At 66.0% G+C, this 20,123-nt stretch overlaps 5 protein-coding genes across 20 annotated transcripts in view; 3 read left to right on the top strand and 2 right to left on the bottom strand.

Annotated features, from left to right (window-relative positions):
* Window positions 1-59: 59 nt before the first annotated feature.
* SPSB3 (splA/ryanodine receptor domain and SOCS box containing 3) lies at window positions 60-5,716 on the top strand. Of its 3 annotated transcripts, XM_035021934.1 has the most exons (7): window positions 60-174; window positions 1,354-1,491; window positions 3,980-4,163; window positions 4,267-4,454; window positions 4,543-4,645; window positions 4,735-4,860; window positions 5,053-5,716. In XM_035021934.1, exons 2-7 carry the CDS (start codon window positions 1,366-1,368, stop codon window positions 5,385-5,387), a joined length of 1,062 nt encoding a protein of 353 aa, XP_034877825.1. In that variant the 5' UTR covers window positions 60-174; window positions 1,354-1,365; the 3' UTR covers window positions 5,388-5,716. The 3 variants fall into 3 exon arrangements, with proteins under 3 accessions (XP_034877825.1, XP_034877824.1, XP_034877826.1); XM_035021933.1 differs by lacking the exon at window positions 60-174 and having other exon boundaries at window positions 581-1,491; XM_035021935.1 differs by lacking the exon at window positions 60-174 and having other exon boundaries at window positions 1,404-1,491; window positions 3,928-4,163.
* A 75-nt stretch (window positions 5,717-5,791) lies between these two features.
* EME2 (essential meiotic structure-specific endonuclease subunit 2) lies at window positions 5,792-9,000 on the bottom strand. Its single transcript, XM_035021932.1, has 8 exons — window positions 8,739-9,000; window positions 8,465-8,601; window positions 8,052-8,144; window positions 7,338-7,429; window positions 7,078-7,171; window positions 6,788-6,903; window positions 6,413-6,602; window positions 5,792-6,335 (listed from the first exon to the last, which is right to left on the bottom strand). The coding sequence occupies exons 1-8, from the start codon at window positions 8,998-9,000 to the stop codon at window positions 6,165-6,167; spliced, it is 1,155 nt and encodes a 384-aa protein (XP_034877823.1). The 3' UTR covers window positions 5,792-6,164.
* A 65-nt stretch (window positions 9,001-9,065) lies between these two features.
* MRPS34 (mitochondrial ribosomal protein S34) lies at window positions 9,066-10,237 on the top strand. The gene is made up of 3 exons (XM_035021927.1): window positions 9,066-9,442; window positions 9,531-9,573; window positions 9,667-10,237. Exons 1-3 carry the CDS (start codon window positions 9,122-9,124, stop codon window positions 9,960-9,962), a joined length of 660 nt encoding a protein of 219 aa, XP_034877818.1. The 5' UTR covers window positions 9,066-9,121; the 3' UTR covers window positions 9,963-10,237.
* On the top strand, window positions 9,976-11,963 carry NME3 (NME/NM23 nucleoside diphosphate kinase 3). Of its 4 annotated transcripts, none has more exons than XM_035021925.1 (5): window positions 9,976-10,469; window positions 10,551-10,681; window positions 10,784-10,885; window positions 10,957-11,069; window positions 11,145-11,963. In XM_035021925.1, the coding sequence occupies exons 1-5, from the start codon at window positions 10,019-10,021 to the stop codon at window positions 11,260-11,262; spliced, it is 915 nt and encodes a 304-aa protein (XP_034877816.1). In that variant the 5' UTR covers window positions 9,976-10,018; the 3' UTR covers window positions 11,263-11,963. The 4 variants fall into 4 exon arrangements, with proteins under 4 accessions (XP_034877816.1, XP_034877814.1, XP_034877815.1 ...); XM_035021923.1 differs by having other exon boundaries at window positions 10,957-11,061; window positions 11,145-11,539; XM_035021924.1 differs by having other exon boundaries at window positions 10,758-10,885; window positions 10,957-11,061; window positions 11,145-11,342.
* Window positions 11,386-20,123, bottom strand: part of MAPK8IP3 (mitogen-activated protein kinase 8 interacting protein 3) — a 47,213-nt gene continuing 38,475 nt past the window's right edge. For 10 of the 11 annotated variants that reach the window (XM_035021911.1, XM_035021915.1, XM_035021913.1 and 7 more), the window contains 19 exons: window positions 19,374-19,504; window positions 18,886-18,942; window positions 18,633-18,803; window positions 17,786-17,912; window positions 17,500-17,595; window positions 17,235-17,390; window positions 16,505-16,670; window positions 15,613-15,795; window positions 15,333-15,522; window positions 15,109-15,228; window positions 14,950-15,030; window positions 14,794-14,861; window positions 14,547-14,695; window positions 13,974-14,145; window positions 13,774-13,887; window positions 13,561-13,599; window positions 13,208-13,387; window positions 12,951-13,100; window positions 11,386-12,880 (listed from right to left, as the gene is read on the bottom strand). In XM_035021911.1, the coding sequence (XP_034877802.1) occupies window positions 12,759-12,880; window positions 12,951-13,100; window positions 13,208-13,387; window positions 13,561-13,599; window positions 13,774-13,887; window positions 13,974-14,145; window positions 14,547-14,695; window positions 14,794-14,861; window positions 14,950-15,030; window positions 15,109-15,228; window positions 15,333-15,522; window positions 15,613-15,795; window positions 16,505-16,670; window positions 17,235-17,390; window positions 17,500-17,595; window positions 17,786-17,912; window positions 18,633-18,803; window positions 18,886-18,942; window positions 19,374-19,504 (2,472 nt within the window). In that variant the 3' untranslated portion in view covers window positions 11,386-12,758. The remainder of the gene's footprint in view (window positions 12,881-12,950; window positions 13,101-13,207; window positions 13,388-13,560; window positions 13,600-13,773; window positions 13,888-13,973; window positions 14,146-14,546; window positions 14,696-14,793; window positions 14,862-14,949; window positions 15,031-15,108; window positions 15,229-15,332; window positions 15,523-15,612; window positions 15,796-16,504; window positions 16,671-17,234; window positions 17,391-17,499; window positions 17,596-17,785; window positions 17,913-18,632; window positions 18,804-18,885; window positions 18,943-19,373; window positions 19,505-20,123) is intronic. The other variant, XM_035021917.1, reaches the window with a different exon arrangement.

Here is a 20,123-nt window from a genome sequence, read left to right as displayed (position 1 = left end):
CGCTCCCGAGCAGCCAGCACCCGGCAGCACCCGGCAGCGCCCGCCAGCGGCCGCGGGGCCAATGCGGCGCGGGGGGCGGGCTGCGGGGCGGGGATTGTTTACGTCTCGCTCGGGAGGCGAAAGTAGGTCACGGCCGCCCGGCGGAGCGCGGCGGCGGCGGCGGAGCTGTGGCAGGTGAGTGGCGGCGGGCGGTGTCCGCACCTCCCGCGGCCCCCGGGGTCCCCTCGGCGCCGCCGCGCATGGCCGCCGCGCCCGCTGGCCTGGCGGGACCGCTGGTGGCGGGGGGCTCCGGCGCGCCTTTGTTCCTGCGGGCGGCGGCGCCGGGGGGGCTCCGGGGCTCGGCGGGCGGCCTCGCCGCAACCCCCGCCACAGCGCGGAGGCGGAGATCCGCGTGGGCCGGGTCCCGGAGCGCGCCGCCTGCCGTGTGCTGCTGCGGGGTCGCCACCTGCCTCGGGCGGGCAGGGGCGGCGCCTCGGGGAGCGGGCGGGGGGGCGCTCGTGCGCGGCGGGCGTCCGGACTGCGGGGCAGCCCCCGGCCTCGCGGGGCTCTGGGTCCAGGAGACAGCCCCAGAAGGCGGCGTGTTACTGGGAGAATGCAGGAAAGGAAAGGCATTCTGGGCAAAGGACAGGAAAGGGCTCGCACCTGGACCCAGGCCCTTGCGGCGTGGAGACGCACAGAAAAACCTGATAGGTTTTGCGGGATGTTGCGTATTGTCTTAGTAATGCAAGGCCGAGGAGTTAAAAGATTGGTTGAGACTTCCTTAAATTTTTAAGATTTGTGTTTCCAAAAAGTCAGCTTTTTGACTGAGTGAATGAGTGAAGTGGGAGGAGCCAGAGTGAAGGTGTGTTGTGGCTGGAAGTCGCGGTGGCGGCGGGGATGGAGAGAGGGGTTCAGGACATGGTTTGGAGGTGGTGCTGGGTGTGTGGGGCTGTCAGGCCAGTGCCCGAGGGAGGAAAGGGGTGTCCAGGGTGACTGCCATGGGTCTGGCATGAGGAACTGGGAGGTTGGAGATGCCATTTGTCAAACTGGACAACAGAGGAGGAGCCAGACAAGGTTTGAGATGCCTGAGGGACAGCTGGGTTCATCAGGCTGAGCTCCGACAGGGACTGAGATATGCACTGGAGAGTCATGGGTATCTGGACGGTGTTCCACACTCTTTGCCTTGCGTTCATCAAGGTGCTTGTATACTGGAGGGAGGTCTGAGGTCAAGAAGAGTCCCAGTGCCTTTGCTCAGTATCTACATGGCTCACGAGAGCTCCCACCTTTGGACGGGGCTGGCGCAGCTGGCCCACGATGGAGCACAGGAGTTGCTGTCTCCTGTCTTCTCTGCTCAGAACCTGGGTTTTCTTCCAGATCCTGTCCATTATGGCCCGGCGCCCTCGCAGCAGCAGAGCTTGGCATTTTGTCCTGAGTGCGGCCCACCGAGACGCGGATGCCCGGGCTGTGGCTCTGGCAGGGACCACTAACTGGGGCTACGACTCTGATGGGCAGGTAGGTCCTAGCGGGGGAGGTGGGCGTGGCTGGACTAAGGGGTAGAGGCGCCCAGGGCGGGCAGTGCCTGAGCCAGGACTGAAAGAGAAAGATGCCCCCAAGGGCCGAGGACGGGCCAGGCGGGCCCTCCTTTCCCCGGGTTAAGGACCCATGTGGTCCTGGGGTGACAGGACCCCAGGGCAGATCCCACCTCTATTCTCGTTTCTGGGGCACAGCAGTTGCGTATGTGGTCAGTTCAACAAAAACTCCATTCCGTTTATCCAACCAGTGTCCAAAAGTAGCTTGACGTGTGTGTTCCTGAATGTTTTCTCCACTCGTACAGACATACGCTTGATGTTTGTGTCTATGTATGTAGAAAGAGAACTTACAATTTTTAGAGCCCAAAACGCCTGCACCTTCCCACACTCGGCAGCTGCAGAGCTCTGGGAGGCCAGGGAGCCCAGGAGTGGTCAGAGGAGCGGCTGGGTTGTTCACGTGCAGTGCAGGTTGCCTGCCGGCCCTGAGCGCTTGGCTGTCCCAACCCGCCATGGTGGATGGGGCAGCAGGACTGCGTGGCCTCTGTGCCTGTTGCTGGCGGTAGGCACTGTGGATGGTTTCTCAGGGCTCTCAGACCAGGGTAGGGGTTCAGTTCTGCTCTGAGTCACCCCAGCTGTTTCCTGCAGGGGTGATCCTTGGGTGACTGGGCTCTGCCACGTCACAGCCACCCCGTGTTATTGCCCCGGCCCAGCCGGGTGTCTTTAGAGTGAGGGTGGCTGAGCCCCGTGGAACTGCGAGACCTGGAGGGAGAATGGGAGGCGCTGGTAGTGTCTTGTGCCCCTTCCTAGGGCCTCCGCAGACTCCCTGCCCAGGCCAGCAAGAGGCCTCGGCCTGCATTCCTGTCCCGCCTCCAGCTCCCCCTGACCACGTGACCTGAGCAATCTGTTCTCCTGCCTGTCTCTGCCTGGCCAGCTCATCGCTATGAGATGCAGGAGGTGTTGAGGGACCAGGGCATAGCACGTGACACGTTTGAAGCTTGTCTGTCGCCTAATGGGCTTGGAGTCCTTGGCTGTGTGGGTGGGCGTGTCACCCTGAGCATGTCTGGAGGCTGAACACACATCTCCCTTCCCTTCGGCTCTGATGCTTGTCCTGTGGTTGGTGGTGGGTTGCTGTGCAGGGGGTTGGCCAGACTGACCCCCCAGTGCGCAGGTCTGCGACCCTGGCACTTGACAGTGGGAAGGGGGTCACCTCTCACTAGCAGTGGGTCTGCCTTGGCTTTTGGGGGATCAGCATTCCATGCAGGTGGGGTGCTTTGGGCCTTCCTCCCATCTCCTGTTGGCATCTGTCTCTGCTTCTGGCCTCCTTGGCCGCGTGGCTTGTGTGGCCGCTCCATAGCCCTGGGTGCGACAGGAGACACACAAGGAGCAGGTTTTTTCAGCCTCTGTTCTAGTGGGAAAAAGCAGATCAGAATAGGAGCATGGGACAGGAGGGAGGGCCTGTAAGAGCCTCTTTTCTAGGGGCAAAGAGGAGACAGATGAACCCAACTGGAGTGGGGGTGTGGGCCTTACACTCAGGGCAGCAGGATGCTAAGGTGGGCCAGGCCCTGCTCCGGGTCTAAGCAGGGGCACCTGGCCTGCTGTGCAGATGGCATTTCAGGAGAGCAGGGGGTGGAGGGTGGAGCCTGACCAGGACCCCAGCCTGCCGGGCTGCCAGAGCGACACCTAGAGCCTGCCTGCACTCTGGGACTGGTCAGTGAGACCCCAGCCCCTTGTAGGTTGGCTCAGGGTCTGTGTCCAGGGGGGGCCTGTCCTTAGAAGAGGAACAGCTCCGTGCACAGACATCTGTAGTATTAGTAGCCCTAGCTGGCCTTCAGGAAGGATCTGGCTTTGGACCACAGTCAGGCTCCTGAGACATGGCGCACGTGCTGTGAGGATTAGGCCCCTCTGCATGTCTTGTGGCAGAAGCTTCACGCATGGACATGGGAGCACGGGGCTCCAGGGCCCTGTGCTATGGGTTAAGAGCCACCCATTCCATGGATGAGCAGAGGGCCATAGCCTAGGACAGGCGCAGGGGTTCTGCCACAGTGAGGGCCTCCCTGGAGCCCACATGCTCCCCGTGGGGAGAGCCAGGCTGCCTTTGTTGGGTCAGCAGCAGACTTTGTCCTGCGGCTCCCTTGCTTCAGGTGGCCCAGAGGAGGAGAAACTGGGGATCCGACAGCCCCACCTGGCTGGTTGTCAGCAGGGCGCCCAGTGACCCCAGGGCTGTGTGGAGGTGGGGTGGAGTCCTTCAGCTCATTCCCAGGAGGCCGGAGCAGGTGTCCGGGGTCACCTGGGGTGGCGCTGGGCAAGGGTGGGGGCTGACTCTCAGGAGACCCAGGGAAGCCCTTTGAAGCCAAATCTGCAGGCGCTTGCTTGGGGCATGGGTGTGGTTGACCCCCCCCCCCCACGTGGTGGATCTCAGGATGGAGGGCGGAGGGCGCGCCAGGCGGGAGCAGCCAGTCCTTCTCTCCCAGCACAGTGACTCTGACTCCGACCCCGAGTCCTCCGCCCTGCCGCCGCCCATCCCCAGCGCTGTGCCCGTGACCGGGGAGTCCTTCTGTGACTGTGATGGCCAGAGCGAGGCCCCCTTCTGCAGCAGCCTGCACTCGGCGCGCCGCAGCAAGGACAAGGACTGCCGCTGCGGCGAGGAGGACGAGCGTGAGGACCCGGGGGGAGGACCCGGGGCCAGGGGAGGGGTGAGCCCGGCCCACATGCCCTCCAGCCCTCCAGCCCCAGCCTCCTCCGCCCCTGGCTCCTGCAGATTTTGACTGGGTGTGGGATGACCTGAATAAATCCTCGGCCACACTGCTAAGCTGCGACAACCGAAAGGTCAACTTCCACATGGAGTACAGCTGCGGCACGGCAGCCATCAGGGGCACCAAGGAGCTGGGGGAGGGCCAGCACTTCTGGGAGATCAAGATGACCTCGCCAGTCTACGGCACCGACATGGTCAGTGGCCAGCAGGCTGGTGGGGGGTGGGGCGGTCAGGTGTGACCCCAGGTGCCCAGACGCTCTCTGCCTGCCCTGCTCTTCCCAGATGGTGGGCATTGGGACGTCGGATGTGGACCTGGACAAGTACCACCACACGTTCTGCAGTCTGCTCGGGAGAGATGAGGACAGCTGGGGTCTCTCCTACACAGGTACATAGGGCCCCAAGGGCAGGCAGGGCGGGGGCCGGGGGGCCACGACCCTGAGGCAGCAGGGTTTACCCCATCCCACTGCCCCTCAGGGCTCCTCCATCACAAGGGCGACAAGATGAGCTTCTCGTCGAGGTTTGGCCAGGGCTCCATCATCGGCGTGCACCTGGACACCTGGCACGGGACGCTCACCTTCTTTAAGAACAGGAAGTGCATAGGTGAGGGCAGCCGTGACCTTGACCCATGCCTGCAAGGTGTGGAACTGCGACCCCAGGCTCCCTGAAAGCCAATCCCCCCAGGAACCTGAGGCCCCGGGGTTCCCAGAGGGTGGGGCAGCCCGAGGGGTGGTGGGAACAGGCGCTGCCCCTGCTCGGCCTGGGGCTCAGGCTGCGCTCCCTGTCCCCCCCAAGGTGTGGCAGCCACCAAGCTGCAGAACAGGAAGTTCTACCCAATGGTGTGCTCCACGGCAGCTAAGAGCAGCATGAAGGTGATCCGCTCGTGCGCCAGCGTCACCTCCCTGCAGTACCTGTGCTGTTACCGGCTGCGCCAGCTGCGGCCTGACTCCGGGGACACGCTGGAGGGGCTGCCCCTGCCACCTGGCCTCAAGCAGCTGCTGCACCACAAGCTGGGCTGGGTCCTGAGCATGAGCTGCGGCCGCCGCAAGCCCCCCGCACCCTCCCCCAAGGCCACGGCCAGCGGCCCCGAGACCCGGCACTGCCAGAGGAAGCGCTGCCGACGGACCTGACTCGTTTCCCGTGAAAACTGCCTTTCTGGGGCCAAGTGGCCGCCTTCTCTGTCCCTCCTTTTGGACCAGGCTCCAGGGGCACGACTCGCACGGAGGGCTGGCTTTGCCGGGACAGGCTCCAGGGTCCTGAGGGCATCTGCTCCTTGCACCGCGAGGAAGCCGCCGGCCTGGCTCTTGCGGACCGACTATGGGTCAGCGCCCGCGAGGACGCGTTTAGAGGCGGTGCTGTTGCCGCGGCCTTGCATTTTCCTTCACTTGCTTTTTTGCATGTCGTCAGCTGCTGTTCCTCCCGTCCCAGACCAAAATGACCGTAATAAACTTCGACTTTATGTGACGCCTCCGTGGTGGCAGGATGGAGTCCGGCCGAGGCCCGCAGGTCTCCTCCCCTCAGGCCCGGCTGCGTCACAACACCCTCCAGGAGAGAGAACCCAGTGCGCTTTCCTCCCTCGAGACTTTTCTTACTGTTTCTTAGAAGGTGCCACCCTCAAGTCTCCCCGTGACTGGTGTGTGTTCCCCCTTCCTAACCCCCCAACTGGGCCCTGGCTCTGTGGCTGGTGTATCCAGAACCCAGGGCAGGGGAAGCTCACCCCCTCCTCTCCTGCCCATCCCAGTTACCCAAAAATGTTCTGGCCATCCCGCGCCCTCCCACGCACCCCAGGGGCGGCGCCCTGTTCCCCCTCCCCTGGGGTAGTTGGCAGTTCAGCCCCTGCATGGGGTGGACCACGTTCTGTCCCGCTGGTAGGTGAAAAAGGGCCCCGTCCTGTCCCCCAGGTGTGGTCAGGAGCCCAGGTCCAGTAGGAGCTCAGGATTGGTGGTAGTCAGGAAGAGGCAGATGCGGCGGGAAAGGTCAGGCCCCACCCTGCGGGGCCGCACGCCCTCGCCCACCTTCACGGGGAGGTCTGCCAGGAGGGCCAGGCGCTCCTGCTCCGTGCTGCAGCTCCTGTATGCCTAGGGCAGGTACGGGGGTAAGCAGGGCAGCTCTGGGGGACCTGGCTCCACACCAGAAGGGGTGCCAGGGAACCCACCTGCTGCAGAAGGCGAGGGGAGGGGAAGGCGGTGACAATGGCATGGGCCACGGCCGGGCTGACCCGGTGGAACTGCCTGATCTGCCGCCACCAGATGCCCCGCAGCCCTGTGCCATCACTCGCCACGCGCTCGCTGGCTGCCCAGCGCCCAGCCACACAGAAGGAGAAGGCACAGGACTCCCGGTACCGCCTGCAGACAGGGAAGGATGCAGGGACGCTTCCAGAGGCCTCATGTCTGCAAAGCATCCCATCCTCCCAGCCCCACAAAGCCCTCGGCCCGCTCTGCTCCCAAAGAGACCAGAGAGATCCCACTCCTCCAGGTGTCCCTGTCCCCTCCCCCAGCCACAGCCACCAGTCAGGGTGGGGGTCACGCACCTGAAGGGGCGTTGAGCGAGGGCTTTGGTGAAGGCGCACACATGCTGACTCAGCTCCTGCCAGGAGGCCACCAGCAATACGTCCAGATGTGCCCAGAGCTGCAGGAGCACCAGGGCCTGAGGAGGTGAGCCCACAGTGTGGGTCAGTCAAGCTCACCCCCAGGGGACACCTGGCTGCGCCCAACCCCACGTGCTGCTCCGGGACCAAAACCGGGGCTACGGGGCTTTGGAGAACAGCCCAAGTGCCAGGACCAAGGGCAAGGCACCTCACCCCACCCGATGGGCCCTCACCTCCTCCACCTTGGGCCAGCTGAGTGCCACTGCGGCACGGGCCACCGATGTACTCTCTGGCTGTCGCATCTCCTGGCTGCTGGGCTGGTGAGACCTGAGCAGAGATGACCATTCCTCTGGCTCCCCACACCCCGTCATTACCCCTAACCCCCCAAGAAAGGGAGTTTGTTGTGTCCCAGCAAGCCCCGGGCCACCACTACCTTTCCCCTGATCTCCCGTATCCCAGCCAAGTCTACTAAGGGCATGAGAGTGACTGGTACCACAGGTAGGCATCTAGCCCGACGACAGCCAGGTGGGGGTTGGTGGAGCTCTCAGGACAGATCCATGGCACGGAGCAAGATGGGCCACGAGTCTGCAAACCAAGGTTTAACACACCTGTTTCTGGGGCTGCAACAGGCAGGGCCCACTGGCGACCCAGCCACTGTGTTTGCAGACAGGAAAGAAGGCGGCCTGAGAGGGACTCAGTGGGAAAAGGACACTGGCTTCCTTTGACCAGTCAGCTCCTGTTGGAAACCAGCTGTGTGCCTCCCACAAGGCCCAGGGACCTTTGAAAGCCCCCAACACCTCCCAGGCACCTGGAAGAGCGGCACTGAGCCCCTACCCACCATTTCTCTCTATCTCTGCACCCCCGCCCGCCATTTGCCTAGCATTCAGCATTTCCTTGAGAAACGCGGAACCGCAAACACCAAGATCCACAGTGTGACCTATGCCTTTACCTTATCACGCAGCTCTCCAGAGAACCTTCCTTAGCCTGACTTTTACCCCCCAGCAGCAGCCCCCATCTGCTCCCCGGCCAAGAACCCACCTGGCTTCCCCGTCTCACCCAGAGCCCCAGGCTGCTGCACACACCCTGTCTGGCCCCTCTCCCTGGGGCAGGGAACGGAGACTGGCAGAGCAGCTCCCCCAGGCTGAGGAGCCCAGCCCCTCGAGATGTGTGGAGAAGGACTACTGCTGCCACCACCCCCCCCCCGCACCTGGGTCAGCTGCTGGATGCCCTGCAGAAACTCCTCGGGCTCCAGGAGCAGAAGGACGTCCTGCTCATCTGCAGCCCACACCTCCGAAGGCACCTGTGGGGACATCCAGAGACACTGCTGCCCACCCACCACCTCACATGCCCCAGGGCCCTGCCTTGGGCACTCCAGTGGCTCTGAGGCTCGTGGCCACAGCCAAACCCAGGCCCCACGGGGACTGTTCTACAGGTGACCCACGTCCCATCCCCGGGCAAGTCCAAAGTCAGTTCAGGTCCACTGACGCCAACCCTGCAACTCACTGGCACCCCCTCAGCGTTCCTGCTTCTAGCTTACTGGTCTGCAAAACCCGCAGACTTACATGAAGTTACGGGGAGCAAACAGGCCAAGGGTGCACTCTGTAGCTCCAAGACACTCACAGTGCGGGGACAAGGGTCCGGCTTCGCTCTGGTCCACCTGAGGCTCCGGGCCGGCCGCTGGGGTTCGACGTGGTACTCACAGCCCAGGGCGCGCAGGGCCTCCAGCAGGATGTCGGCACCAGCATCTTCCAGAAGGGCTGCAAGAGGCCGCAGGGACACGGCTGTCCTCAGTGCCCGGCTGCGGAGAGCGGATCCCCGGCCTGTGCCCCGCCGCCTCCAGACCACGCGCCTGCCCGGCTGGGAAACCGACCCAATTCTGGGGCGCCCCCCGCACCTGCGTCCACGCGCACCGCCACGCGCCGCAGGGCCTGCTCGGGCCGCAGCGCCTCGGCCACCGCCCTGCGCTCCTCCGCCGCCGCCCTGCGTTCCTCCACCGGCCTGCAGGCCGTCGCGTCGGCCGTCGCGTCGGCCTCCGCGCCGGCGGGGTCCTCGCCGTCCGAGTCCGAGACCTCCCAGGTCGGGGGCCGCCACGGCCCCCCGCCCCGGGCCCCCGCCCGGCGCGAGCACCCCGCCCTCCCGGAGCCCTCCCGCGCCATAGCCGGCCCGGCCTCCACTCAGCTTCCGGCCGCACCCGGACGCCTTTCGGCGGGACACTGGCCGCTTCCGGCGGCGGCGGCGCGGCTTCCGGTCGCTGCACGGACGAGCGGGGCTCAGACCATGGCGCGGAAGAAGGTGCGGCCGCGGCTCATCGCCGAGCTGGCCCGTCGCGTGCGGGCCCTGCGGGAGCAGCGAAACCGGCCGCGCGACTCGCAGCGCTATGCCCTGGACTACGAGACGCTGACGCGGCCGTACTCGGGCCGCCGGCTGCCGGTCCGCGCCTGGGCCGATGTGCGCCGGGAGAGCAGCCTCTTGCAGCTGCTCAGCCGCCTGCCGCTCTTCGGCCTGGGCCGCTTGGTCACGCGCAAGTCCTGGCTGTGGCAGCACGACGAGCCGTGCTACTGGCGCCTGACGCGCGTGCGGCCCGACTACACGGCGCAGGTGCGTGCGCGTGGGTTCCCCGCGCCCCGGCCTCGGGGAGGGGGCGAGCGCGCGCTTCGAGCCGACGCTCTGTGCGCTTGCTTTGCAGAACCTGGAGCACGGGAAGGCTTGGGGCGTGCTGACCTTCAAAGGTGAGGCGCTGGGGACCGGGCGGGGGCCCCCGGCTGCTGGTCACAGCCTGCCCCGCGAATGCATGTGCGCTCAGCCCCGGCCTTCTTTCCCAGGACGGACGGAGAGCGAGGCCCGGGAGATCGGGCAGGTCATGTACCACGACTGGCGGCTGGTGCCCAAGCACGAGGAGGCGGCCTTCACCGCGTTCACGCCCGCGCCGCCCGAGGACGCTCCGCGCTGCGTGCCCTACCCGCCGCTCATCCGGGCCATGATTCTAGCAGAGCGGCAGAAAAAGGGGGACTCCAGCACCGAGGAGCCCATGCTGAATCTGGAGCGGACCCGAGTGGATCCCTGGGACTACCCTGCGAGACAGGAGGCGAAGAAAAAGGCCAAGGCCACGCCAGTCTAAGTGCCAGCACTGGGTTGCCGCGGGACAGGTGTCTGGCGCTGGGCCCCGGTTTGTGAATGAAGACGCCTTTGGGCTGCAACTGGGACAGCCCCCCCGGGAGCGTGGAGCCAGGCCCTGCCTTTGCTCTGGGCGAGCTGGCCGCTAGAGGGAAGCGGGGGGCGGCGGGGCTGGCAGCGCGGAGCCCCAACGCCAGCGCCGGTCGCTTCCCCCCTACGTGCGGCCCTTGCCAGACTCAGCCGGGAACCGTTTGCGCGCGAATAAAGGCAGAACCAGTGCCCTGGGTTGTGGTTTTTTTGTTTGGGGTTGGGCAGCCACAGCAGGTTGTGGGCAGGGCTGGGGAGGAAAAGTCGACCGTGTGGGGCGCCCGGCCCCGCGGTGCCCGAGGAATGGGGATCCCTGGGCAGCTGCCGCCCGGCCCCTTTAAGCGCAGGCCCCTCCCGGCCGCCGCCGCCATCGCCATCATGCTGTGCCTGCTGCTGACCGTGCTCGCCCATCTTTTCCCGGCGGGTGAGCGGCGCGGGCCGGGGTGGGGGTGGGGGAGCGGGAGCGGCCGGGTCTGACGCGTCCCGACCCCGCTGGCCCCCGCAGCCTGCGGCGGCGTGCACGAGCGCACCTTCGTGGCCGTGAAGCCCGATGGCGTGCAGCGGCGGCTCGTGGGAGAGATCGTGCGGCGCTTCGAGCGCAAGGGCTTCAAGCTGGTGGCGCTGAAGCTGGTGCAGGTGAGGGCGCGCGGGGGGCGGCGGCGGGGCACGGGCGGCGGCGGCGGCGGGCGGGCGGGGACCCCGGCGCGCGCAGCTCGTCTCCGCCCCGGCCCGCCGCAGGCCTCGGACGAGCTGCTGCGCGAGCACTACGCCGAGCTGCGCGAGGGCCCCTTCTATGGCCGGCTGGTGGACTACATGGGCTCGGGACCGGTGGTGGCCATGGTGAGTGCCGGCCGCGGGCGGGCGGGACCGACCGAAGGCCGGTGCATTGAGTCCCGCCGGCCCGCGCGCAGGTGTGGCAGGGGCTGGACGTGGTGCGCGCCTCGCGGGCGCTCATGGGGGCCACCGACCCGGCCGACGCCGCTCCCGGCACCATCCGTGGGGACTTCTGCGTCGAGGTTGGCAAGTAAGGCGGTCCGAGCGCGCGCCCAGCCCCTGCCACGCCCCAGCGGCCGCTGGCGCTCATGCAGCTCTCCCGCAGGAACGTGATCCACGGCAGCGACTCGGTGGAGAGCGCCCGCCGCGAGATCGCGCTCTGGTTCCGCAGCGAAGAGCTGCTGCGCTGGGAGGACAGCGCCGGGCACTGGCTGTACGAGTAGCCGCCCGGCCCTGCGGGCCCCTCCAGTTTGTGGCCCGTCCTGGTCCGCAGCTTGGGCCAGCATTTGTTGAGACAATAAAGTGAAGCAAACGCTCCCGCTGGTCTGGGCCCAGGGACACAGGGCTACGATGTTAAGACATTTATTACATACAGAGCAGATACGTGGGTTCGCTTGCAGGGCCAAAGCCTCAGGAGAATCACCACCCAGCCCCTTCCCCCAGCAGCACCCACCCGGCTAGCCCCCGAGTCACTTCACGGCCCCATGGGAACAGAAGGGACTGGACGTACATCACAGTGGAGAGTGGCAGGGTGGTGGGGAGAAGCCTGCAGCTGCACGTAACGGTGGCCGGCTGGGCTCGTGGGGTGGCTGCCCGAGATCTGTGCTTCTCTGGTGGGAGGTGGGTGGGCAGCAGGGCCTCTGGAGCAGGAGTAAGGCCTGGACCTGGGCAGGTCAGGGAGGTGGCAGTCCAGGGCGGCACCCCTCAAAGCCGGCAGGCATCCATGCCTAGAGCCGGCTGGAGGCAGCTTCTGCTGCGAGCCCTCGCAGGCTCGTCTTCAGTTGCCCTCAGGGGAGCAGGCCATGCTGCCAGCCCTAGGCACTTCATAGTGTGTCTTGGGAGTTGGGCTCCTTGGAGACTGTGTGGGAGGCAGGCCCCAAACCACGTGTCCCCCTGTCACCCTGAGGCTGAGCCTGCGTCCTAGGACTGACCCCAGAAGAGGCCAGGGGCCTCCCCTTCTTCCTGAGGCCTGGGCCTGCCTTGGCAGCCTGAGAAATTCCACCCTAGGGGATTCTGGGAGGGGGAGGACTCCAGAGCCTGCTCCTACCAGGTGGGTCTTCTGCCCAGGGAGAGCTGGGGAGAGCTGGCCACACGGAGTGAGCAGCAAGAGGGCATCTGGCTTCTCAAGCAGCTGCCTTAGGCAGCCTGGCTACGTGCTTCCATGCCAATTCCCGGGGCAGGCATCAGGGTGTGGGTGCAGGGGGGGCCCAGGGAAGGCCAGTGGCCAGGCCGGCTCCCTTAGGGTCAGGCCCACCCCTTCAGGCAGCAGGCAAAGGCAAGTGGGCTCCAGCTGGGAAGACTTGGCTGGCTGAAATCCCTACTTCCTGCTCTGGGGGGTCCTGGGAGTGAGGGAAGTGGGGGGTCCAGGGTGGAGCTGGGAGCCACCTGCAGGGCCTTCTTCCGGCCCGACCTACCTCCTACCTTGCTCTGGCCCCAAAATACCCCCCAGATGGGAGAACTTGGGATCGGGGGCAAGCCAGAAGCTGCTGGGGCACGTGTCCCGAGAGGTTCTTCCCCTCCTGGTGAGGGTCCCTCCCTCCCAGCCAGACCCGCATTGCTGTCCGCCTTTGGGGAGGCCCGGCCCTAAGGTGAAAGCTGCAGGTTGAGAGGTTATAAGAGGGGCGGGCGCCGGGCTGCCTGCGGGGCAGGCAGTGGGCAGGCAGGTGGGGCTGTATGTACATGTTGGCGTCGGGCAGGCGGGGCGGGGGAGGCCGGAGCCTCACTCGGGGCTGTAGGACACCTGCCACACGATGATGTGGCTGCGCTCTGCCTTGGACAGCAGGGGCTTCACCTGGCTCACGTCCCCGGTGTTCTCCTCAGTGTCATCATCCTCTCCGTCCCCTGGACAAAGAGCCGCGGTGATGGGATGGCCCTGCTGGGGATCCCGGGACCCCGGGCAGCGCCAACTCACCGATGCGGAAGTCGATGTAGCCCTCCCCACCGCTCAGCACCAGCACGTTCTTTAGCTTCTGGCCCTCGGCGTCTGAGGCAGGGGCGGCAGGCCCGGGGCTCTCGGAGGGGCTGTCGAGCACGCTGCCGTTGAGAGTGGCCAACACGTTCCCTGTTGTCAGGACAAGAGGAGCTCAGCCGGGTGGCCAGCGCCCCCCACGCAGGCTCGCGGAGGGAGGCCACACGGCAGCCCGGCAGGGATGGGGCCCAGCCCCTCACCTGGCACCGACACAAAGAATTTGACGGCATCACGGTGCCCATGGAAGCAGAGCTGGGCCTGGGCCATGGAGCAGTAGGGGATGAAGCTGCTGGCTGATTTGTCACTGCTGTCATCACCATACACGTGGATGACACCCCCAGGGCGGGCTCCCTCCCCAGACGTGGGGGAGGTTTTGTTAGCTGAAGAGAGAGAAGGGCCACAGGGCCTGAGCCTGAGTAGACCAGCTTCCCAGCAGGCAAGGGTGGTTCGTGGGAGAGCGCCCACCGCCAAGGGGCAAGGCCAGCCTCAGCCCACAGGGCATCTCAGGTGGGGGCCTCCTTGCGAGGGCAGGAGGCAGGTGCTCTGGACTCACCTCGGAGCCCCAGGAGCTGGCCTCGGTGCAGGACCACGGCTGGGGAGGTGAGGGGCGCAGCATGGAAGGGAGAGGAGACAAGTCACGGGAAGGGCGGGCAGCATCCCTGTCCCCCAGAGCGAGGCCTGGCTGATGGTGCCCCCCCACCCGACTCTTGTCACTCAGCAGCAGTCACCACCACCTGTGCAGATGTCGGGGCAGGGGGTCACTCACTCTCAGTCAGCGGGATGGAGATGACCACTCCGTTGCCGGTGCCCACCCAGAGGCGGTTGCCCGCGATGAGCAGGGCTGTGATCCGCACGAAGGAGAAGCCCAGCTTGCCCGTGCCTGGGGTGAGGAGGGCAAGGCAGTCAGTACGGCTGGTGTGGGGGGCCCTCCCTGCCCTGACGCCTGAGCCCGGCGCAGCCCCTTACCCAGCATCTTGCTGACGTAGGGCTCGATGTCCACGTCCTGCAGGTGCTGGTGGGTGTGGGCGTGGTAAAGCCTCAACGTAGAATCCAAGCGGATGGACACCCACACCCCATCCCCGATCCACGCCAGCTGCCGCACTTGGCTCTCCCGCCGTGGGTGGGCGTCGAATGACTTCTGTGGGATCATGGCAGCGCCGTCAGCAGGGGTGGGGGCTCTGAACCCACCACGGCCGCTGGGTCACGGTGACGCCCATGCAGCTCACTGCGGCCTTCAGTCTAGTGCCTGCTTTGCCCCTTGGGGTGCAGGCTCCTGTGAGGAGCTGTAGTCACGACCCTGCCCTGGGGAGGCGTGCAGGGCCCCTGTGGGTCTCGGCCTGACTTGCTGCCGAGTAAAGCAGCAGGTACAACTCAGACGGACTGGCGCTCACGGCCCAGCTGCCCTTTGCCGGCCGTGACGTAGTCGCCTCCCTTAACCGCATAACGCCCCCAGGGCCCATTAGAAGGCACGCTGGGAGCGCCGTCCACCAGCAGGAGCCACTTGCCCTCCCGCGAGGCCCTCCTGCTACCAGCACGCACCTCAATCTGCATCGTCTTGGGCTGGATGACGTGCACCTTGTTTTTGTAGCCACACCAGACGCGGTCACACACGACAGCCATGCAGCGGATGGAGTGGTGGGGGTGGCCCAGGTCCATAAGGTGATAGTTGCTCAGGTCCCACTGGCCATCTGCAGAGAGCCCCAGACACCTGCTCAGGCCTGGCCAGGGCCCACCTCTGCCCGCAGAGGGGGTGGCCACTCACCCGCCCAGAGCCCCCGGACCTCACCTTCACCTCGGTGGAAGATGGCCAGAGTCCCATCGGCCAGGGCCACCAGAACTCGCCCTTTCACATGCCTGGAATGGGATGGTGGTGAGCGAGTGGGCTTAGGCTGCTGGCCAGCCCCTCCCTCCCGACGCCCCGGCCTCAGCTGGGGTCACGTACACCAGGCTCAGCACGGAATCCTTTAGCTTGATGGAGTGCAGACACTTCTTCCAGTTTGCCACGGCTGAGTGCACGTAGAGCCTGTGGGAGGAGGCCACAGTGGGCAGGGGTGCTCGCCCTGGAGACCCTCCCCAACCCCTGCCCCAGGGCCCCACCTACCAGCCGTTCTGGGCTCCCAGCCACATGGTGGGGGCAGCGCTATTGCTGGCCCCCGCAGGGTCTGCGCTGGGCTCCGGCTCGGGCTGCACCCCACCTGTGTCGGCCTCCGGCCCGTTCTCGCTGCAGGAAGGATGGCTGCTCCAGGGTGGCCCGTGGGAGCCCGTCCCCGCCCACCTCGGCCAGTCTCCCCTCCCCTCCGTCCGCCCCGTCCTGAGAGAGCCCACCTGCCAGGCTGGGCACTGGGGGCCGGGGCAGGGGCCAGGTCAGTGAAGACATGCTCCGTGAGGGGCCCAGGCCGCACCACAGCTGCCTCTGCCTCACTAGGCCCGGAGTCTGGCACCTCTGTGGCTTCTGTGGCCTCCTCCGTGGACTGAGATGGGTTGACCTTCCCGCTGGCGACAGTAGCCACCTCCCCTGCAGAAGGGAAGGGTGAGCGTGGCCGGGTGGTGGGGAGGAACAAAGGGGCTTAGGGCAGGCGGCCGCCCGGGCGCAGGCCCAGCTCACCCTGGCCCTTGTCCAGCACTGGGGTATCCCCTCGGGAGGAGCAGTTGCTGCGAGGCACGTTGCAACGGGTGGCGCAGCCCACCAGGGTGATGCCCGCCAGCACGCCGTCGGCACCGGAATCCTCGGGGTTCACGTCGCTGTCCAGGAAGATCTCCCCCGGAGGGTAGTCACTGTCACTGGCCGCTGGGGGGAGAGTCACGGCCCCATCACCCCACACCGAGGAGCCCCTTCTACCAGACCACACCCAGGGCTCACGTCCCGATGGGGGTGCCGGGGAAGGAGGTGTGAGCCGCCTGCTGATGCAGAGAGCGCAGTGGGCCCCAGGCTCTCAGGCCAGCTTGGCCTCAGCACGTGGGTACCTGCTCACAACCACGGCCTGCGGGCCTGGAGAGCCAGCAAGAGGCATGGAAGAGCGAGACTCTGGTCTCTGGGAGCAAACAACTCTGATCACGTGTCAGAAAGTTAAGAACTCTGAGCAGCTTGGGCCATCTTGGAAAATTGCCCCCGGCAGGGCCCTGGCCACCCCCAAATGCTGGCATGAGGAATGCTGCTGAGAGGCAAAGCCAAGCCTCCACCAGCCCCTGCTCTCCCCACAGCAGCTGGGCAGTGGGAACCGGGCCCACCGGCAGGTCCGTGCTCAGTGCCTGACTGATATTTCAATCTGTCCTGTGGCCCATCTCCTTCCAGGCAAGTGAGTGAACATCACCTTGGGGTCTTCTCCTAGTTGTTCACAGGACTAAGGGGCGAGACTGTCAGTGTGCTCCCCTCTGGACACCCCCACGGGCTCCCGTGTGTCCACAGCATGTCCCAAGCAAGGCTGGTGTGGCTCAGCGGCCTCCTACCATCCCAGCCGTCTGTGGAGTGGCGCAGAGCCCGCGCTGCCGGCCCTCACCTGGAATGCTGGAGATGCACAGGACGTGGGCATTGCAGACGGTGAACTGGTCCACCACGGTGCCTGGCTGGTTGGCATCGATGATGACCACTTTGCTGGTGGTCAGGGTGCTGGTGAGGATCCACACGCGGCTGGAGGTGGCGTCCGGCTCAGGGAGCTCTTTCACCTGTTTCAGAGCACGGGAGAGCAGGCTTCTCCAGCGGCCGCACGGGTCCTGGGGGCCTCCTGAGCTCTCTAAGGGTGCAGCCCTGCCCACGGCCTCGGGGGATGTGGCTGTCCTCCCTCGCAGACAGAATGTCCCCTTCTAGACCGCTGGTGTGCATGGCCTCACTCCCATGGAAGAGGACTGAGCTCCAGTGCCTCGGTCCCTGTCCCCCAAGCCAGTCTGGGCCACAGAACGAAGACTTGGACCCCGTGTGTGTGAAGCCTTTTCCGCCAGCCTCCTGTCCTCAGCCCCGCCCACGCTCCTGCACATAGCTTGCCAAGGTGGGAGACGCGCCTGGGGGCCTGACCCCTCCAGCCTACTGTCTGCTGAGCCTCTGGCCCCCCGCATGTCCCCACCCACCCAGGAGGCAGCACAGGCCCCCGCCTTCCCCGGACAGGGGGCGGGGACCTCATATGAGCCCCATCCTGCGGCACCGTCCCCAGCTGTCCTGTTTCTGTCACTCAACACGACTCCACTGCTGGGAGCAACAGGATGGGGGTCCCTGGCCCAGCCGTCTGCTCTGACCTTCTTCTCGGGGGACGTGTGATTGCTCTTGGTTTCTCCTTCCACTTCCCGGTCGCAGGTCAGAGGGTCACGGCCTGGCGCAGGCCTGACTCCGTTCCCAGAGTCGTCCTCGCTCGGTTTCCACCCACTCAGGTTCACGCCCGCAGCACACCACAGCTGGGAGAGCAGCCATGGGGTCAGTGAGCCCACTCCCCTGCGCTGGCCCCTGGGGGCCCCCACCACAGCCCACCCGCCCCCATCTGTCAGGCCCACGGGGCCAGCTCACCTTCATGGTTGGATCTTTCTCCACCAGAGGGCGGCAGTACACGGGGACAGGCACGTTCTTCATCCGCGTGTCCTCCTGGCCCCCGTTGGGACTCAGCTGCAACCGCAAGGCAGAGGCCACGTGGGCGCGAGTCCTGGGGCAGAGAGCCGGCCCAGGCAGCAAGAGCCGGGCCCTCCATAGGTGGGGCCGTGGGGGCACTGCGGGGCTGCCTAGGCGGCTCCCCAGCTGCCGTCCTGCCTGCCCCAGCACCCCCCCAGCCTCCCGCGCCCCGCGCCCCCTGCAGCACCTGCTTGTACTTGGCCGGCAGGCTCCAGCCGCAGGCCTGCAGCCGCCCATCGTCGTTGCGCACGTGCTCGCGCACCTGGCGGTATTGCTCGCGCTTCTGCTCCCGGCGGGTGGAGGACGTGCAGTCACTGGGCAGGAGGCACACAGGTTACTTCCTGCGCAGGCCCGTGGGCCTGCCCTGCACGGAGCATGCCTGGGCCCGGCGCCCAGGCGGCAGGACCGCGGCTCTCCCCGCACAGGCGCACCCACACCTGCCCCTGTCCGGCTCCCGCCGAGCGTGCCCTACGGTGCCGCCTCCCCTCCCCAGGGCCTGTCTTCTGGCTCAAGACACACAATTCCCCACTTCTGCCCTGGAGCCAAAATCTTGGTATCAAAACTAAGGAAAACACAAAATTCCGAACACAGAGTTATTCCCTAGAAGCAGCCCCACACTGCCAGCTTCCTATGGGCCCCAGGAATCTCTGTGGAGCACAGGGGTGCAGGCCACAGCCCAGGGTGCGGCCTGGCCTAGCTGCCAGCCGCAGTGCCATCTCCAAGGGCGGAGGGCCGGGTCAGCGGAGGGGCTGTGTGCAGCCCTCTGGGATGCAGGGCGGGGACTGGGGGGGGAGTGCCCAGGGACATCCTGTGCACCCGGTCAGGCTGGAGGGGGGCAGGGTGCGGCCCAGAGAGGTCAACCTCGGATGCTGGCCAGCCTCCTTCCCGCCACGGACCACATCCCCCAGGTGGTGAGGCAGGGGTTGCTCCTGCCTCAGAGCCTGGAGGGGTGGGACCCTGGGGCCCACGGCCCCCCTCAGCCCCCCACCCGTGCAGGCCAGCACGAGGAGCAGGGCAGCCTGCGGGACACTCACTCGTCGGGGAAGAACTCCAGGGGCCGGCTGCCAGCAGAGATGGGGCACATAGCGTGGCTGCGGCGCTGGCTGAAGCCGGCCGTGGTGGGGGACTTGTAATGGATGTTCACCGAGGGATAGGACCGCTTGGCCGGAGGGGGGCTGGACGAGGAGCTGAAGAGGCGGCTGAAGCTGCCAGTGGAGGCATGGAAGTGAGGGGCAGCCAAAGGGGTGCCTTCCCTGCCTCCTCCCCATCCTGGCACCCCCAACTCACAATTGCCAGATGGTGGACTTCTTCTTCTCCTGGACAGATGGATGCTCTCGGGACGCTCTACAGGGGAGCGGCGGTGAGGGGCGGGGTGTTGCTCAGCCCGCGTCCAGGCTGACTTGCCCCCAGATGACACCCACCCACTAGGCCCTGCCCAGGCCAACCCTGAGCCTCCCTTGCCTGTGACGTCTCAGGGTGCTGGGGAGGCCCCCCCCCATAGACGCACCGGGGATCAGCCTCAGGGAGAAGGTGCTCCTGGGTGGGTCAGTCACAGATTCCCGGAGGGGTCCCGGCATACCAGCCCCCAACATGCCCCAGCCCGGTCTAGACCAGCCAGGCCCCCCCACAGGCTCCCACCAGGCCCCCTTCCAGTCCTCCTGCGAGAGAGGGAGGTGGGGGGAGTCAGCCTTATTCCCACTGTCAGGGCCTCCTACAGTGATCACGGCTCACAAATGGAGACCCGAGGGTGGCCAGGACAGGAGGAGGGGGCCCACCTGATCATCTCGGTCCACCGCACAGCCTCCTGGAGCTCCATCAGCCTCTCCTTGTACTGGTTGCGCTCCATGAGCACACGGGCCATCTCCACCCGTGTGAAGCGGCGGCGCTGTGCTATGGGGATCTTGTCCTGCAGGGAGGGCACTGCCGTTAAGCCAGGGAGGGGCTGGCCAGCAGGTCCGTCCGGCACCCTCGGAGACCAGCTCACACCACGCTTCCTCTCCAGGCTGGCCTCCGGATTCCCACAGATCCTCAGGCAAATGCGGTGGGGAGGGCATATGGGGAGTCTGCCCACCCCCAAAAGGGTAACTTTTCCAGAAGGTCACATGACATACTTGAGGTGCATAACACAGTGACTTTTCTCACAACCCCTGGACCCCACGGCAATCCCAATGCTTTCAGTCAGCACTAACAGGTGATGCTGGTCCCAGGGGGAACCACAGGAAGAGAGGTTCTAGGGAAGGTCCAGTGAGCAGGACCGGGGGACACAAGGTCCCAGGGGGACGCTGGATATTTTGGCAGATCTGTGTGGGGTCTGCCATCTGTGAGTGCTGGGGCAGGACCCAGTCTGCTCCGAGTAGCTGTGTCCTGGGTTGCTACAGGCTGGCACAGGGGTGAGGGACCATGGGGGGTTGCCAGGCCAGTGAGCATGAGCCCCCAGGCCCACTCAAGGAGTCCCAGGTGCCGATCGACATGTCCTTTGGCTCCACAATTCACCTGCACCTCTGGTTCTCTCCTAGGGTACTCAG

This window comes from Mirounga leonina, unplaced genomic scaffold, assembly GCF_011800145.1.
Source record: "Mirounga leonina isolate KUSES-001 unplaced genomic scaffold, KU_Mleo_1.0 Mir_175, whole genome shotgun sequence".
Lineage (NCBI taxonomy): Eukaryota > Metazoa > Chordata > Mammalia > Carnivora > Phocidae > Mirounga > Mirounga leonina.
This window is presented reverse-complemented; position numbering and strand designations above follow the sequence as displayed.

What these genes read in the sequence shown, in the direction of transcription:
- EME2 (XM_035021932.1), bottom strand. Translation starts at nt 9,000, where the DNA reads ATGGCGCGGGAGGGCTCCGGGAGGGCGGGGTGCTCGCGCCGGGCGGGG. An exon ending in GGGCTAGATGCCTACCTGTG is followed by an intron (nt 7,172 to 7,337) that starts GTACCAGTCACT and finishes ATCTCTGCTCAG; the next exon opens with GTCTCACCAGCCCAGCAGCC. An exon ending in CTCGCTCAACGCCCCTTCAG is followed by an intron (nt 6,603 to 6,787) that starts GTGCGTGACCCC and finishes CCCTGTCTGCAG; the next exon opens with GCGGTACCGGGAGTCCTGTG.
- MRPS34 (XM_035021927.1), top strand. Translation starts at nt 9,122, where the DNA reads ATGGCGCGGAAGAAGGTGCGGCCGCGGCTCATCGCCGAGCTGGCCCGT. An exon ending in GGCCCGACTACACGGCGCAG is followed by an intron (nt 9,443 to 9,530) that starts GTGCGTGCGCGT and finishes CTTGCTTTGCAG; the next exon opens with AACCTGGAGCACGGGAAGGC. An exon ending in GGGCGTGCTGACCTTCAAAG is followed by an intron (nt 9,574 to 9,666) that starts GTGAGGCGCTGG and finishes CTTCTTTCCCAG; the next exon opens with GACGGACGGAGAGCGAGGCC.
- NME3 (XM_035021923.1), top strand. Translation starts at nt 10,019, where the DNA reads ATGAAGACGCCTTTGGGCTGCAACTGGGACAGCCCCCCCGGGAGCGTG. An exon ending in TGGCGCTGAAGCTGGTGCAG is followed by an intron (nt 10,682 to 10,783) that starts GTGAGGGCGCGC and finishes GGCCCGCCGCAG; the next exon opens with GCCTCGGACGAGCTGCTGCG. An exon ending in GTGGGGACTTCTGCGTCGAG is followed by an intron (nt 11,062 to 11,144) that starts GTTGGCAAGTAA and finishes GCTCTCCCGCAG; the next exon opens with GAACGTGATCCACGGCAGCG.
- SPSB3 (XM_035021933.1), top strand. Translation starts at nt 1,294, where the DNA reads ATGGAGCACAGGAGTTGCTGTCTCCTGTCTTCTCTGCTCAGAACCTGG. An exon ending in CTGCGGCGAGGAGGACGAGC is followed by an intron (nt 4,164 to 4,266) that starts GTGAGGACCCGG and finishes TGGCTCCTGCAG; the next exon opens with ATTTTGACTGGGTGTGGGAT. An exon ending in CAGTCTACGGCACCGACATG is followed by an intron (nt 4,455 to 4,542) that starts GTCAGTGGCCAG and finishes TGCTCTTCCCAG; the next exon opens with ATGGTGGGCATTGGGACGTC.